The 16,638-nt window shown below is 40.2% G+C and overlaps 1 protein-coding gene across 1 annotated transcript in view; it reads right to left on the reverse strand.

Moving 5' to 3' along the window:
• The window catches only part of Antxr2 (anthrax toxin receptor 2), a 146,330-nt gene that overhangs the window by 108,795 nt on the left and 20,897 nt on the right, over positions 1-16,638 (reverse strand). The window contains exons 4-7 of the mRNA NM_133738.2: positions 11,377-11,458; positions 10,783-10,890; positions 10,574-10,642; positions 9,745-9,825 (exon numbers count right to left, since the gene is read on the reverse strand). Of these exons, the coding sequence (NP_598499.1) occupies positions 9,745-9,825; positions 10,574-10,642; positions 10,783-10,890; positions 11,377-11,458 (340 nt within the window). The remainder of the gene's footprint in view (positions 1-9,744; positions 9,826-10,573; positions 10,643-10,782; positions 10,891-11,376; positions 11,459-16,638) is intronic.

Consider the following 16,638-nt stretch of genomic DNA (forward strand, 5'->3'; position numbering starts at 1 on the left):
CCTGATAAACAGCTTCGGTGAAGTAGCTGGATATAAAATTAACTCAAACAAGTCAATGGCCTTTCTCTACACAAAGAATAAACAGGCTGAGAAAGAAATTAGGGAAACAACACCCTTCTCAATAGTCACAAATAATATAAAATATCTCGGCGTGACTCTAACTAAGGAAGTGAAAGATCTGTATGATAAAAACTTCAAGTCTCTGAAGAAAGAAATTAAAGAAGATCTCAGAAGATGGAAAGATCTCCCATGCTCATGGATTGGCAGGATCAATATTGTAAAAATGGCTATCTTGCCAAAAGCAATCTACAGATTCAATGCAATCCCCATCAAAATTCCAACTCAATTCTTCAACGAATTAGAAGGAGCAATTTGCAAATTCATCTGGAATAACAAAAAACCTAGGATAGCAAAAACTCTTCTCAAGGATAAAAGAACCTCTGGTGGAATCACCATGCCGGACCTAAAGCTTTACTACAGAGCAATTGTGGTAAAAACTGCATGGTACTGGTATAGAGACAGACAAGTAGACCAATGGAATAGAATTGAAGACCCAGAAATGAACCCACACACCTATGGTCACTTGATCTTCGACAAGGGAGCTAAAACCATCCAGTGGAAGAAAGACAGCATTTTCAACAAATGGTGCTGGCACAACTGGTTGTTATCATGTAGAAGAATGCGAATCGATCCATACTTATCTCCTTGTACTAAGGTCAAATCTAAATGGATCAAAGAACTTCACATAAAACCAGAGACACTGAAACTTATAGAGGAGAAAGTGGGGAAAAGCCTTGAAGATATGGGCACAGGGGAAAAATTCCTGAACAGAACAGCAATGGCTTGTGCTGTAAGATCGAGAATTGACAAATGGGACCTAATGAAACTCCAAAGTTTCTGCAAGGCAAAAGACACCGTCAATAAGACAAAGAGACCACCAACAGATTGGGAAAGGATCTTTACCTATCCTAAATCAGATAGGGGACTAATATCCAACATATATAAAGAACTCAAGAAGGTGGACTTCAGAAAATCAAACAACCCCATTAAAAAATGGGGCTCAGAACTGAACAAAGAATTCTCACCTGAGGAATACCGAATGGCAGAGAAGCACCTGAAAAAATGTTCAACATCCTTAATCATCAGGGAAATGCAAATCAAAACAACCCTAAGATTCCACCTCACACCAGTGAGAATGTCTAAGATCAAAAATTCAGGTGACAGCAGATGCTGGCGAGGATGTGGAGAAAGAGGAACACTCCTCCATTGTTGGTGGGATTGCAGGCTTGTACAACCACTCTGGAAATCCGTCTGGCGGTTCCTCAGAAAATTGGACATAGTACTACCGGAGGATCCAGCAATACCTCTCCTGGGCATATATCCAGAAGATGCCCCAACTGGTAAGAAGGACACATGCTCCACTATGTTCATAGCAGCCTTATTTATAATAGCCAGAAGCTGGAAAGAACCCAGATGCCCCTCAACAGAGGAATGGATACAGAAAATGTGGTACATCTACACAATGGAGTACTACTCAGCTATTAAAAAGAATGAATTTATGAAATTCCTAGCCAAATGGATGGACCTGGAGGGCATCATCCTGAGTGAGGTAACACATTCACAAAGGAACTCACACAATATGTACTCACTGATAAGTGGATATTAGCCCAAAACCTAGGATACCCAAGATATAAGTTACAATTTCCTAAAGACATGAAACTCAAGAAAAATGAAGACTGAAGTGTGGACACTATGCCCCTCCTTAGAAGTGGGAACAAATCACCCTTGGAAGGAGTTACAGAGACAAAGTTTGGAGCTGAGACTAAAGGGTGGACCATGTAGAGACTGCCTTATCCAGGGATCCACCCCATAATCAGCATCCAAACGCTGACACCATTGCATACACTAGCAAGATTTTATCGAAAGGACCCAGATGTAGCTGTCTCTTGTGAGACTATGCCGGGGCCTAGCAAACACAGAAGTGGATGCCCACAGTCAGCTAATGGATGGATCACAGGGCTCCCAATGGAGGAGCTAGAGAAAGTACCCAAGGAGCTAAAGGGATCTGCAACCCTATAGGTGGATCAACATTATGAACTAACCAGTACCCCGGAGCTCTTGACTCTAGCTGCATATATATCAAAAGATGGCCTAGTCGGCCATCACTGGAAAGAGAGGCCCATTGGACACACAAACTTTATATGCCCCAGAACAGGGGAACACCAGGGCCAAAAAGGGGGAGTGGGCAGGTAGGGGAGTGGGGGTGGGTGGGTATGGGGGACTTTTGGTATAGCATTGGAAATGTAAATGAGCTAAATACCTAATAAAAAATGGAAAAAAAAAAAAAAAAAAAAAGAAATGTAAATAAAGAAAATATCTACTAAAAGAAGAAAAAAAAATAATTCTTATTAAAACATGGAAAAAAAGACAAATGAATACAGTGTTTCCTAGTTGGCTTTCCATTGTTGTACTAAGAACAGCTGTAAGAGGTGGGAGGGGGGAGGGGTTTGCTCACCTAGAGTCTTAGGGTCCTTGCTGACAGGACTGCAGACAGAGGAAATAAGGAGTCAGCAAGGGGAGGGAGGGAGTCAGGTGTGGACGGTCAGGGGAATTGAGCAGTTCTAACTGGCTAGCGATCAGGCCTCTTCTGTGGCTCTGACTGACTAGCAACCAGAACAAACATAGACCAATGAATATCCAAGCGGTACAGGCTATGTGTTTGATTTTTCATTACGTGTCCAGGGTTACAAGTTCAGTTACAATTAGAAAATACAAACAGAACAGACTTTCCTTTTACTAGCCCTATAACTCTGATTTAAAGAATCTAAAGAATGTCTCCACAAGCCAACACACTTATTATATGACACTGCTTTTAGGCTGCCAGCATTTGTAGTTTTAAAGCATTCCAGACAAACAGAAAATATCTGAACCGGTCTTTTTATAAATAGCAAATACATATACAAATACATATACCTAGCCCCTTTATTATATGTTTCGTCATCTATGCTCTGAAGTAGGAAAGGTTTATTTACTCAATCTATCTTATTTACTGAGTTTTATTCCTCCAGGAGTGTGTACCTGTACAACCTTCTCTCCTTAAAGTACATTTCAGAGAGCTGTAAGCCTGCAATTAACCAAGACCTTCCATCTGTAACCTATTCGAGTTTGTAGATTGTCTCTGTTTACCCTGCATCAATTAAACCTCTTGAGTTTGCTCAGGGGCACACACCCCAAGCAGATTCCTGGAGTAATGGCTTCCTCTAGCTCTGTGCTCATCTGTGCTTAATGATCCCCAGAGCATAAGGAAGACTGCGAAAGAGTGGCCAGATAAAGTTAATTTCATTTTCCTAAAAAGACTCAGACTTAATTTTTTTCCTCAGGAAAAGACATAAAAATTAATCATTAATGCAGAAAGTCCCTAAGGTTACAACATGCAGAGGCCAAAATGCCCCACAGGTTCCCCATAGGTCAGTCTGATGGAGGCATCTTGCCAATCAAGGTTAGCTCTTCCCGGATGACTCCAGTTTGTACCAAGCTGACATATAACGAGCTAGCACAGAGTGTAGCACTGTGTTACCGGGAATTTTCAAGTCATGTTAAGTCATACCTAGTGAAAATGTATTCGTGTGGATTCAGATTTCTACTCAGTAGTACTCAGGAGTCATGAGCCCAAGTGCAAAATAATAAAGCAAAGACAAAAAATAAGGTAGCAACATTTAAAAAATCATAAATTTAGTTGAATACTATCTTTTGAAGAGGATATATGAAAATAGAAAAAGGATATTAAATCCTATTTGCATAGTTTTCTGGGGAGGAGTATTGTTTTGTTTTGTTGCTATGTTTGTGGCTTGTTTGTTCATTTGTTGATTATTTGTTTGTTTGTTTGTTTTGAAGTAGGTCTCCTGTAGCCCAAGCTGGGCGATGAAGCTGAGAATGGCCTTGAACTCCTGAGTATTATAGACCATCGCCCAAGTGGTAGGATTACAAGAATGTGCCCTGACTTTCTCTCAATTTAATCTACTCTCAAAAACAAATGGACCTGGGGCCTAAGGAGAGGGCTTTGCAAGCTTAAGAACCTGAGGTGGTCCCCAGAGTCCATATAAAAAGCCAGGTGCTATGGTGGCATGTGTTTTTAATAAAAAGATGGTAAGATGGAAGGCAGAGACAGGTGGATCCCTGGAGCTCGCTGACCACGTATCCTAGTTTACTTGAAGTTCTAGGCCAAAGATAGACACTGAGTCAAACCCAACACTCATGTTGTCTTCTGACTTCTACAGGCACATGCCTACTCTAACACACACACACACAGACACACACACACGCATACTCACAAACAGGCATACACACAACACAAAAGACAACAAAAAACTAGTTAGAACTTACCCGTTAATATTAACAAACAGAGCGTTGCTCAATTCTGTTTGGATTTCCTACTGCCATGATTTTAGTTTCCTGTCATACTATCATAAAGCTGAAATTAATTAGTTGTTCAGTGTGGGTTTAATTCTCTACAAGACAAAATTCCAACCAAAGTTTTTCTTAAAGAAAATATTAAATGTGCATATTAAATGTCAAAGTACAAGGGCTGGAGAGAAGGCTCAGCGGTTAAGAGCACTGACTGTTCTTCCAGAGGTCCTGAGTTCAAATCCCAGCAACCACATGGTGGCTCACAACCATCTGTAATGGGATCTGATGCCCTCTTCTGGTGTGTCTGAAGAGAGTAATGGTGTACTCATATACATAAAATAAATAAGTAAATACATCTTTTTTTTTAATGTCAAAGTACAAAAGAGTGTTTAATAAAGTAAACACTTTAGTTTCTTCATTTTCCTCGTCAGCTAAAGAGAACTTAGGACAAAGGCGTGTAGAGTACCTTTGAACTACTTAAATGTGTCCAAATATTACAGAGGCCTATCCTGTTTACTGATTTATTGCTCACCCAGAACATTTTTCATCTTTCTTTTGTATGGATAATGCCTCCTTTCTACTGGAGAAATTGTCTCCTCTTGCAAATATCCCTAGTGAATTTACGGATCGCTAGGCTCCCTTTTAACCTAAACCTCAGGCCCTGAGGACAAAGGTGAACTGGTGACCTAAATAATGCCGACATAATATCATGCCTCAATTAAACAGGACAGTGTTCTGATCCAGGACCTGGGATTTTAATGCTGTCAATACCAGGTACTTTCCAAGGGCCTTGCTGTCCAGCATCCTGAAACTTGATTTCCAGTTTTGAATAAATCTTGTCAGTTTGGTTTCTCCTTTCCTAAGACTAAATCTTTACAGTTGCTCAAGCTTTGAGCTTTTCATCAACTGTGATTTTACAAATATAGGTTTCCCCGGGTAAGATGCTCACCACAGTCCCTGTGGTGGACATCTTGCCAGGACAGTTATTAGCCTCTAGCTTCTCCCTTTGCCAGAAGAGAAAGGAGTTTGTAGGATCCCCTCCTTCCATTATAACATAGTTTTGTGTACAGATGTTTTTCAAACAAAACAATAAACAATGAACATTACTAAGAAAAGTTTAGCTCCAAATGCCAATCTTTATATTCCTAACACTATGGATGAAGTGACATTTTAATTCTAAACTGTATAGATTCTCTCCGAAAGCATCTTTGCACTGTTATTTGAATATCCTGCCCAGGATCACTCCCTTCACATTAGGTCTTTTTCCAAACGAATTCTTGTTAATCATAGCTGTACTTATGTTTTAGAACACAGTTATTCTATGAAGCTAGCTTCATACTGGATTCATCTCTCTCTGCTGAATCTTTTCCAAGTTACTCTTATTAAAAAATAAAACTTGTACAAATAATTCTAAGTAATAAAACATCCATGATCCTATTTTGAAAAATAAAATCAAGGGAGTTTCCATGAAGCTTTTTTATTTTTGCTCTTTCTATGCTGTGGGTTTCAATCTGTGGGTTTGTTTTATTTTTATCTTTTCTTCCACGGCATTGCATAATGAATCACTGACCTTGAACTATGAGGTGTACTCACACGACAGTCTGAATTTTAGTAGTTCAAATAAAATTTTATTCTCCAATATAAATCTTGCAATCATTTCCTCAAGACACCAAAAACAATTTTAATGAGTATGATTTTTTTAAGTAATCTAAAGTTAAAACATAAGAATCATATGTTTGTGGTCAATGTGGTAGGAGAAGTATTCAAAGAGGATGGAATGACTCAATTTTAAAATTTTCCAACCTTAACATTTGACTTGCCCTACAATTTTCTAAGGGACATCCCCACTTGGACTCTCTTTCTCAAGGTCAGTTGAACTCTTCTCTCTGCTTATCTCTCTTCTGTTCTGTTAAGCAAACTTCTACCTACTCTGTTTAAGAAGTTTTTACTTGGTCTTCAGCTAGTTATCCATCATTGGAGTCAAATGCTGATAGGATATTACATTTGACGCTTTCTTTTTCTCTAGTCCTGTGATCCAGTGACTTCTCATGTTTTGCTAAATTTTACACTATCCAAACTTACCATTGAACTAGCACAGATGTCTTGAAGACAGCACTTGAAGAGCCCCAATTCCTGGGAGTCCATGCAGCACAAGAATTATGTAACTGGAGGCTCAGAGTCACTCTATTCTTGACTTCATTCTGACCAGGGAAGGCAATCTGTTAAGCACTTCCCTAATTAGTTCCTTGATTTGGCTTTATTCTGAACAAGCTACTAAAAAACAAAACAAAACAAAACAAAACAAAACAAAACAGCCTTAGGGACTCTGAGAGTCCCTATTCCTTATGATACCTGCCTCTAAGTAGCAATGAAGCTTCCTCAAAAAAAACTGTGGCCCTTTTGTGAATGTAGGCTCCTGAAATTCTATATAACTTTGAAATAGAAAATTCAGCCCTCACTACCTGGTATGAAACTGAGTCCTGATGCCATGACCTGGAGATTTAGAACACCTGACACATTGACTATCACACCATCTAGAAATCTAGAAATCCTTGTTATGATGTTATGTTACTGAATTCAATCTTTATGCAAGCATGTCCTGTTATCCCTAAGACTTTGACATACACATCGCTGAACACCTTTCCCTATAGGTTGCCCCACAGACAGATCAGTTGTTGCTCCATCTTATATGGTTATAGATCATTGCATACCTAGCTTCCCATTAAATGTCTTCAATTCCAGCCTCTCTGCCTTCCAAAACACTTAAACATGTAATGAAATACAACTCATCATTCCACCCCACAGGCCAAGTTTAAAACTCAGGATTAATCAGGGTAAAGGATTGACTACGTGGCTTCATAGCAGCAGGGTGGAAGTTATACCTCCTCCTCCCGCTGCAACATCAGACTGTCTCCACTCTTTTACCATCTCTCACAATGACCACTGTGAGTGAATATGAGCACATGACTCCATTCTAGACGTCACCCTACCCATTACTGTTTGTTGTTCTACTTGAAATGACCGTCTGACAGATCCCATGTTCTAAATTAACCTTCCACTTCACTTGTGAGATGAGACCCATCCAACTACGTAGAAATATTCATACTCTTAATCCATGCTTCCTGGAGACATGTATTCTCTAAATCACTGAGCTCAGGCCACTCTGGTCATGTGTGCTTTGTTTATAGTTACAGCTACTCCATTTTCAGAGCCCAGTTCAAATCCCACCATGAAAGGATCCTATGACACCTACCTAAACAAGCCCATTTTCATGTCAATTTACACTCCATCCACAGAAGCATCTGACACCAATTGTAATCTTAGTTTCTTCTCCATCCCTGAGGTGATGACAACTCCCTTCCTCTCATTCATCTGAGAGACTTAAGTGTTTTATTTGTTTGCTGAGGTTTATAGTACAATGTCAGCCATTGGTTTCGGAAGCATAATGAATAGAACAATGTCTTCTATTGCTCCTCAGTCTGTAGAAGATATGCTATATTTATTTTAAGTAGCAAACATGTATTTCAAATAAGACAATAATGTGTAATTATAAAATACAATTCAAGTTTAAGGGAAAATAGGGTCTTATATATTCTTATGGACTGAGCAGCTTCTGTCCAAAAAAAAAAGGTGGGGGAAGGAAGTATTTGTGCTGCATTGTATTTCTACAAAGAGAGCCACAACCGCCGCTATCATAACATGAATAAACTCATCAGGCAATAGTGAGTCCAGACTGCTTTAGGCTCCAGCTTCTACCTTCAGATCCCACAAGGGTTCCTCGGAGGCCTGTTCCCTTGGGATAACAAAACAGCTGGAGCTAACCTGTGCTGACCTGGTACGGTACCCATCAGCACCCTCCAGATGTAACAGGAATGATTTTGTTATCAAACATGTGCCTAAAACACAGGACTCCTTCTAATTCCCTGCTGATTCTTTTCGACATAACTTATTCAAGCTAACATCCACCAAGAGCTACACTGTACTTAAATCACATTCTAAAGTTTCCCTGGAGGGAAGAATAACCATATTTCAATCCCACAACAATAGTTTTGCAAAGCTGGGCTGTCATCCAGAAGATTCTGAATCAATCTTCATGTGCACAGAACAACAAAAACAAAAATCAAAGACACCAATCCAGAGAGACCTTTAGATGCGTACCCCAAAGCACAATAAAAATCTATTTAAAATACACGCTGCTGACCTGTTTACTGGGAGTCAATTATTCATTCCCCTCCTTGGATTTTAAAATTTTACATCATATTGTTATTTACCCCGAACTTAGCCATAAAACTTAACTATTTTTTCCACACTGCAATTTTCCCCTCAAAATCAAAACTAATAATCTACTAAAAATCCTGTAATGATTTAATCTCCGTTCCATTCTGCATTTACATTTTGGATGTCCACTGGATGTGACTAAACCAAATTATGTCTTCTCTAAAAACTCCATTAGTTCTTGTAAAGCCTTCATACTACGAAAAACCAAAGCCAATAAATCTCACCCTGTCTATCTGAGTAGAATGATCTTCAAGGGGAAATTTAAAATGCCTGAGCCAAATGTTGGAGGTGAGATACCCTCCCTCCCCTTTATAAGTGCCTAAAGATTAAAGGAGAAGATTTTGCTTAGGGAATATATATTCACTTGCAGTTTAGGGTGATGTTTACCAAATATCATAAATACTTAATAGCAACTGTTCCTAGCGCTTCTAGCAAAAGGCAGTAAAACCAAACATAAACCTCTACAGCAAGAGCCAGAGCCCGACTCCAAATTTCATTCCTCGCCTTCCCCGCCAAACCCCCGCTCAGGAGAGCCCAGAGTCTAACAGTCACCAGGAAGGATGCTGCTGAATCTCAAAGAGAGATGTTATGTGCCCCGGGGAAACTATTAATCATGTAAACGGGAGGAACAACGATAGTCAGAGCCTGAGCCACCAGATCGAGTTCCCTGACTAATCAGTGATGGGCTGGGAGGAGGCCCTCACCGGTGGTGCATTCCAATCAATTTTTTTTATTTCAGATTTCTCCCATAAAGCCTGGAGAAACTCTAAAGGTAGAAGATGGTTAACTCCATGCTAGCAGGGCAGAGATGTCGGAGGCAATTTCCCAAAAATCTTCAACTAGAAATCCCAGCCCAGGATCACAAAGTACATGCGGGAGACTGTGGCAAACCTCACCAACAAAGAAACCCAGATCTCACATCCTCTTGGCAGCAACAGACGAAGCTCACACTCCTTTGGCTAAATACTGCCCACCTGCTCCACTTGCAAAAATTGCTCGGACAACTGAAAACACGTGTTGTAAAGTTAACAGGCTCCTGGGATCCGGAGGCACACTTACAGAGTTGATGATGCCTTTGAGAGCTTGAAATCCACCTTTGACAGGGAAAACCTGGTCCTTGGAATCAGCAATTCTTTCCAGCTTTAGAAAAGGTGAAGAAAGGGGAGGTTTAGACACACCACTCTTTATAATTTAAACTCACATGGAAAATTGTTTCAGTGACATTCATCTGAAAATGTATTGCCTAGATCTCATTCATCCTGTGATCTATTATTTGTGTTAGTGATTATATCACACACACACACACACACACAAGACAGTGTTATGTAACTGTACGTTACAATTAAAACTCAAGCCCTAGAACTGATGGTGAAAAGACCAATTTCCCTCCCGAGATACCACCGTGAAATGAACCAAAGTCACTGGATACAAAGCCAAAGTCGCATGGATGTCTAATTGCTGTCTAATAGGAGAGTCTAGAATTTTAGCCATTTTACCCACACAAAAAAATGTAAAGGAAAAATGGTTTGTAAGAAAACTTTATGAAAAAAAAAGATGTATATGAAAAATCTTAAAGATTTCTAAATGGATTCTTCAAATTACCACACAAGAAAATTTTCAAATCAAAGTAAGAATTCTAAGCTATCACCATTGTCTCACTGATTAAGGTAAAGGAATATTTACATAACATTAATCTAAGCATTTATCTTCTCTTAAGATCCTCACCAAATAAATATTCAAGGAATCTATTTTGAGTTTAATTTTCCGTTTTAGGAGAGCTCAGAACACAAGTCATTTTATGCAAAATCTCCGTTAGCCACAACACAAGAGCTCATTTAAATACCTTTAAGGCGAGTGAGGGACTTACAGTTAATATGTCCTAACTCACCTGAGCTTGTTCAAAATCAAGGACCCCAACGCAGTAAACACTAGCGCCAAGTGACCTGGACTTCTTTGCCTATAAGGAAACAAAAATAGAAGAGAGATGGAAAAGGGGAGGAGGGAGGGCACAAGGGATGGAGGAGAGAGAGAGATTTAAATCAGCTACATGTGCAGACGCAACACTGGGTGTGTAGACAGCTTCACCTTAGCACTCACCTCGTTCTCTGCATAAGATGGTACCAGGCCGTCCAGCTTACCGTCCGTCAAAGCAATTATGATACTGGAGGCTTTTAAGCCTCCTGCATTTTGAATTTGTTCGTTTGCCTGAAAAAATGAAGAATAATTATACAGCTGACAATTTCATTTTCACTTTTAACCAGCACTGTCTGTGGAGCTGAGTGTGTAGGCCTGACAAAATAAAGATATTAAGGGCTACAGAACAATAGAATTATATCATACAGAATTATATGTTCATATGAATTAATTTACAAAAACAGGTATTTCTGTTAGCTTTTTTATTGGAAATATGTGTGTTTTCATATAGAAGAGTCACTATGCCTGGGTTCCTGTGATATAGCTTTTTATACCTCTGATTGATTGATCTGAAACTAACCCCAGAGGGAAACAGGCTTGTTAGGAGACAAGATGTAAACAAACTCCCTATCAACACTCAGAAAATGGTGTTCTCTATCAGCCTCATGTCTAGGATAGACTAGGCCATTGCAAAAATAGACATATATATGGAAATGGATTTCTCCTTATAAAATAAGAAAGCACATCTCCCCTAGTTCGAAATGTCCGATAACTTACAAGCTTTAGTCCTTCATGGATGTATGTTTCTCCAACTGGCTTAACGGCCTTTAAATCCTCCAGTCCTTTGCCAATTTTGTACCTGAAAAGGGGGAGATTGAGCAAGACTATAACAAACACTTTCTGAACAACCTAGGTCTCCACCGGTAAGAAACAAGGAAAAGGATGTGGCCTCTGAGTTCGGATGCTCCTCATCCTTCCTATCATGGTAACAGGCATGTGGTAATTTATGAATTTTAACCATGCAAGCATAAAGACAATAGTAGGCCATGGAATCAAAGTGCATCATATGCTGGTGACCCAGGAGCCTTTGTTGACACCTGCTTCATTAAGTAACAAGGAGTCCAGTGTGCTTCCTCTCATACAAAGAAGTACAACAATGAGGTATCTCAGACTCCCTATTGGCCACACTCACCCCACCTTCCCGAATGGGAACATTGCCTCCCTGCCTTATAGATGCTTACAAACTCTTACAGACTAATATTCACCCTTTCTCATAGAAAGTAAAATGTTCTACTTCAGTCTCAGTCTTGCTAGGTCTTACATCTCAGGACTTCACTGTTAGAGGACCTGTTCACGCACTCAGGTTCCTGAATATTCTTCTTTTGAATATAGTAAAAATTTAATATGGATTTAACTAATGAATGAATGAGTGAATGAATGAATGAATGGATGAATAAGTCAATGGATAGGTGGGTAGGCAGTAAACAGATAAATGGATGGAATGAATGAATGAATAAATGAATGCATGAATAAATCAATGGATAGATGAATGGGTAGTAAACAGATAAATGGATGGATGGACAAGAGGACAATGCACTCTTGTTAGAGATAATGTGAATGAGAAAACTAAATAAACATCTTTTTCCTTCTCCTCCTCCCTCATCTCCTCTTCCTCCTCACGTTCTTCATCTTCTTAGACACAGTCTCACTATGGAGTCCTGACTGATCTAGAATTCATTGTGTAGACCAGGCTAGCAAACTTGAAGAGACCCATGTGCTTCTACCTCTGGAGTGCTAGGATTGAAGGAATGGATCACTGCTGGGAACCTGCCCAGCACCAGCTCTCTCTGGAAGGCAGCCGGTGGGGAACATCTGTGGAGATTGGGGTCAGGCCAATAGCAGACTGGGCTCAGTAACAGTGATGGGTCAATACTACTGACAGAACAAAACTTAATTGTCTGGGGCTGGCAAGAATGCCCAGCAAGAAACTCTGAACTCGGCGCCACAGTCCTCTACCCCTGCGTGGTGTATGACCGTGGGCCCGAGAGCGCTCTTGAATAAAAATCCTCTTGCAATTTGCAACAAGACCGTTTTCTCGTTGGTGATTTTGGGGTGTCGCCTCTCCTGAGTCAGAACGTGGGGGAGTCCTCACGTTGTGGGTCTTTCATTTGGTGCATTGGCCGGGAAACGCGACCACCCCTCACACCCGAGAACCGACTTGGAGGTATGGGGATCCCCTCTTGCGTGCGTGTGTGCCGGCCGGTGTCTCTGTTTTGAGTGTCTGTTTTCTGAAACGAACATTGGAACATGTGCTTGTTGTGTTGGGTTGTTTGTGTCTTGCCCTATGTTTCTGAAGTACGGCGAAGTCTGAGTTTAGATCCGTCTGAGTTTATTGAACTTGTGCCTTGGTTTTCCGGTTGCGAGATCGTGGGTTCGAGTCCCACCTCGTGCTTTGGTTTTACACCTGGCAGAGTGAGAAACAAGTGAGATTCTCTGGTTTTGGTTGTCTAGGTAGAAGTGGACGACGGTGTTTGTAGACGATGGGGTGATGGGGTTTTCTGAAATGCGCGCATCTGTATTTGCAGCTGTCCTTTTGGGCCGTAAGGACCGGAGGACTGTGGTCGGCAGACGTGCTAAGAGGACCACAGGCTGTGGCCCTGGGGGACGCCCTGGGAGGTAGGGAGAGTCAGGGACGCCTGGCTGTCTCCGGAGATCGGTCAGAGGGACCGAGTTCTGTTGAAGCGGAAGCTTCCCCCTCCAACATCGTCTAATTCTTTTGCCTGCTTGTGGAGGACAAGAAAGGGTCGAGTGTGTCTGGATTTGTTGGTTTCTGTTTTATGTGTTTTTGTGTACGTGTTTAGAGCTATGTGAAAATCTAGAGAAACAAATGTAATTCTCATAGGTGCTTTATACCCTGACTAGAGATAGTTTACACCTGAGATGTGAGAAAATGGGTTTTGAGAAAAGCAGTACTCTCCGACTATCTGGAGATAATTTGGTAATAAAAAAATAAAATAAAATAAACAGTATTAATTGGTCTTTGGAACCCTGCACCTGTAGTTAGGAATCTAGTGTGGCTAGAGAAGCCCTGCTAGGCACTGATTATAAATGCTGTTCTTATAGGGACCAGCAGCTTCTCAAAGTTCTATGGTAAGGGAACAGATGGCTGTTTTTCCTACAAAAATTGGATTCATCAGGTGACAAGGTGCTCCTCTCTTGAAATTACAGCTAGAAAAATTAAGAATTTTGTTTGGTTTAAATGAGCAAATGTATACGGCCATTTCATTTTTGTTTCTAAATAGTTTCAAAAGTATAAATGTTTTATATGTCTTGGTTATAGATTAGTGGCTCATAAGTTATTGGTTATGATTAAAAATTTGTAACATTAGTAACAAAAAGTTGACTTAAAACTGGTAACTCTGGGTTAGAGTAATTCAGAACATGTGGCATGAGCCAACCCATGGGAACAGGTCTCTAAAGATACGCCTAAATTGGGTAATATTCTGTGTAATTCTTATCCTAGAAACCCGATTATAATAGATATATTGGCGGCTACACCTTCTTGTGTTTGTGTGCAGGAACGGACAGCCAAAACTTTGTAGCAAGTAATGTTTTTAGAGTTCATTTTTAAAGAAAATAGATTGTTTACACTGTTAAAATTGGGTTTTGCTTCTCAAAATTGTGGTTGTGCTCTCATGTTACAAGAGAAATTGAAGGCTTCTCCTAAATTAGAGCCACCAGCTAAATCGGCTCCTCTAAAATCTATAAAGCCTCCTGAGTGGCCTAGTCCATAACCTTCCCCTTATCCACAGCCTCGACCCCAGCCGCCGAGGGAACCCCAAACCCCTCGGGGCGTTGAGAGGCGGACCGCTGTGAGTACATGGAGCCACAGGGACCTGCAGAGCAGAGTCCGGGCGGACTCTGGTGGACCCACCCAAACTTTAAACCCTTCAGTACTGGTCATTTTCCTCTGCTGGTATTTATAACAAAAAAACTAACCACCCCCTTTCTCAGGATCCCCAACGCCTCACAGGGTTGGCGGAGTTCCTTATGTTCTCTCATCAGCCTACTTGAGATTACTGTCAACAGCGGTTACAGATGCTTTTAACAACCGAAGAGCAAGAGAAAATTCTGTTTAGAGGCTAAAAAAATAGCCTGGGAGCCAACGGGCGGTCTACACAGCTATACCTTCTTCTCAGCACCTCATGGTACCTTCTCCAAAATTGACCACATAATAGGTCACAAATCAGGCCTCAACAGATTCAAAAATATTGAAATTGTCCCATGTATCCTATCAGATCACCATGCACTAAGGCTGATCTTCAATAACAAAATAAATAACAGAAAGCCAACATTCACATGGAAACTGAACAACACTCTTCTCAATGATACCTTGGTCAAGGAAGGAATAAAGAAAGAAATTAAAGACTTTTTAGAGTTTAATGAAAATGAAGCCACAACGTACCCAAACCTTTGGGACACAATGAAAGCATTTCTAAGAGGGAAACTCGTAGCTATGAGTGCCTTCAAGAAAAAACGGGAGAGAGCACATACTAGCAGCTTGACAACACATCTAAAAGCTCTAGAAAAAAAGGAAGCAAATTCACCCAAGAGGAGTAGACTGCAGGAAATAATCAAACTCAGGGGTGAAATCAACCAAGTGGAAACAAGAAGAACTATTCAAAGAATTAACCAAACGAGGAGTTGGTTCTTTGAGAAAATCAACAAGATAGATAAACCCTTAGCTAGACTCACTAAAGGGCACAGGGACAAAATCCTAATTAACAAAATCAGAAATGAAAAGGGAGACATAACAACAGATCCTGAAGAAATCCAAAACACCATCAGATCCTTCTACAAAAGGCTATACTCAACAAAACTGGAAAATCTGGACGAAATGGACAAATTTCTGGACAGATACCAGGTACCAAAGTTGAATCAGGATCAAGTTGACCTTCTAAACAGTCCCATATCCCCTAAAGAAATAGAAGCAGTTATTAATAGTCTCCCAGCCAAAAAAAGCCCAGGACCAGACGGGTTTAGTGCAGAGTTCTATCAGACCTTCAAAGAAGATCTAACTCCAGTTCTGCACAAACTTTTTCACAAGATAGAAGTAGAAGGTATTCTACCCAACTCATTTTATGAAGCCACTATTACTCTGATACCTAAACCACAGAAAGATCCAACAAAGATAGAGAACTTCAGACCAATTTCTCTTATGAACATCGATGCAAAAATTCTTAATAAAATTCTCGCTAACCGAATCCAAGAACACATTAAAGCAATCATCCATCCTGACCAAGTAGGTTTTATTCCAGGGATGCAGGGATGGTTTAATATACGAAAATCCATCAATGTAATCCATTATATAAACAAACTCAAAGACAAAAACCACATGATCATCTCGTTAGATGCAGAAAAAGCATTTGACAAGATCCAACACCCATTCATGATAAAAGTTCTGGAAAGATCAGGAATTCAAGGCCAATACCTAAACATGATAAAAGCAATCTACAGCAATCCAGTAGCCAACATCAAAGTAAATGGAGAGAAGCTGGAAGCAATCCCACTAAAATCAGGGACTAGACAAGGCTGCCCACTTTCTCCCTACCTTTTCAACATAGTACTTGAAGTATTAGCCAGAGCAATTGGACAACAAAAGGAGATCAAGGGGATACAAATTGGAAAAGAGGAAGTCAAAATATCACTTTTTGCAGATGATATGATAGTATATATAAGTGACCCTAAAAATTCCAACAGAGAACTCCTAAACCTGATAAACAGCTTCGGTGAAGTAGCTGGATATAAAATTAACTCAAACAAGTCAATGGCCTTTCTCTACACAAAGAATAAACAGGCTGAGAAAGAAATTAGGGAAACAACACCCTTCTCAATAGCCACAAATAATATAAAATATCTCGGCGTGACTCTAACGAAGGAAGTGAAAGATCTGTATGATAAAAACTTCAAGTCCCTGAAGAAAGAAATTAAAGAAGATCTCAGAAGATGGAAAGATCTCCCATGCTCATGGATTGGCAG

The sequence above is a fragment of the Mus musculus genome, chromosome 5 (assembly GCF_000001635.26).
Source record: "Mus musculus strain C57BL/6J chromosome 5, GRCm38.p6 C57BL/6J".
Classification (NCBI taxonomy): Eukaryota; Metazoa; Chordata; class Mammalia; order Rodentia; family Muridae; genus Mus; species Mus musculus.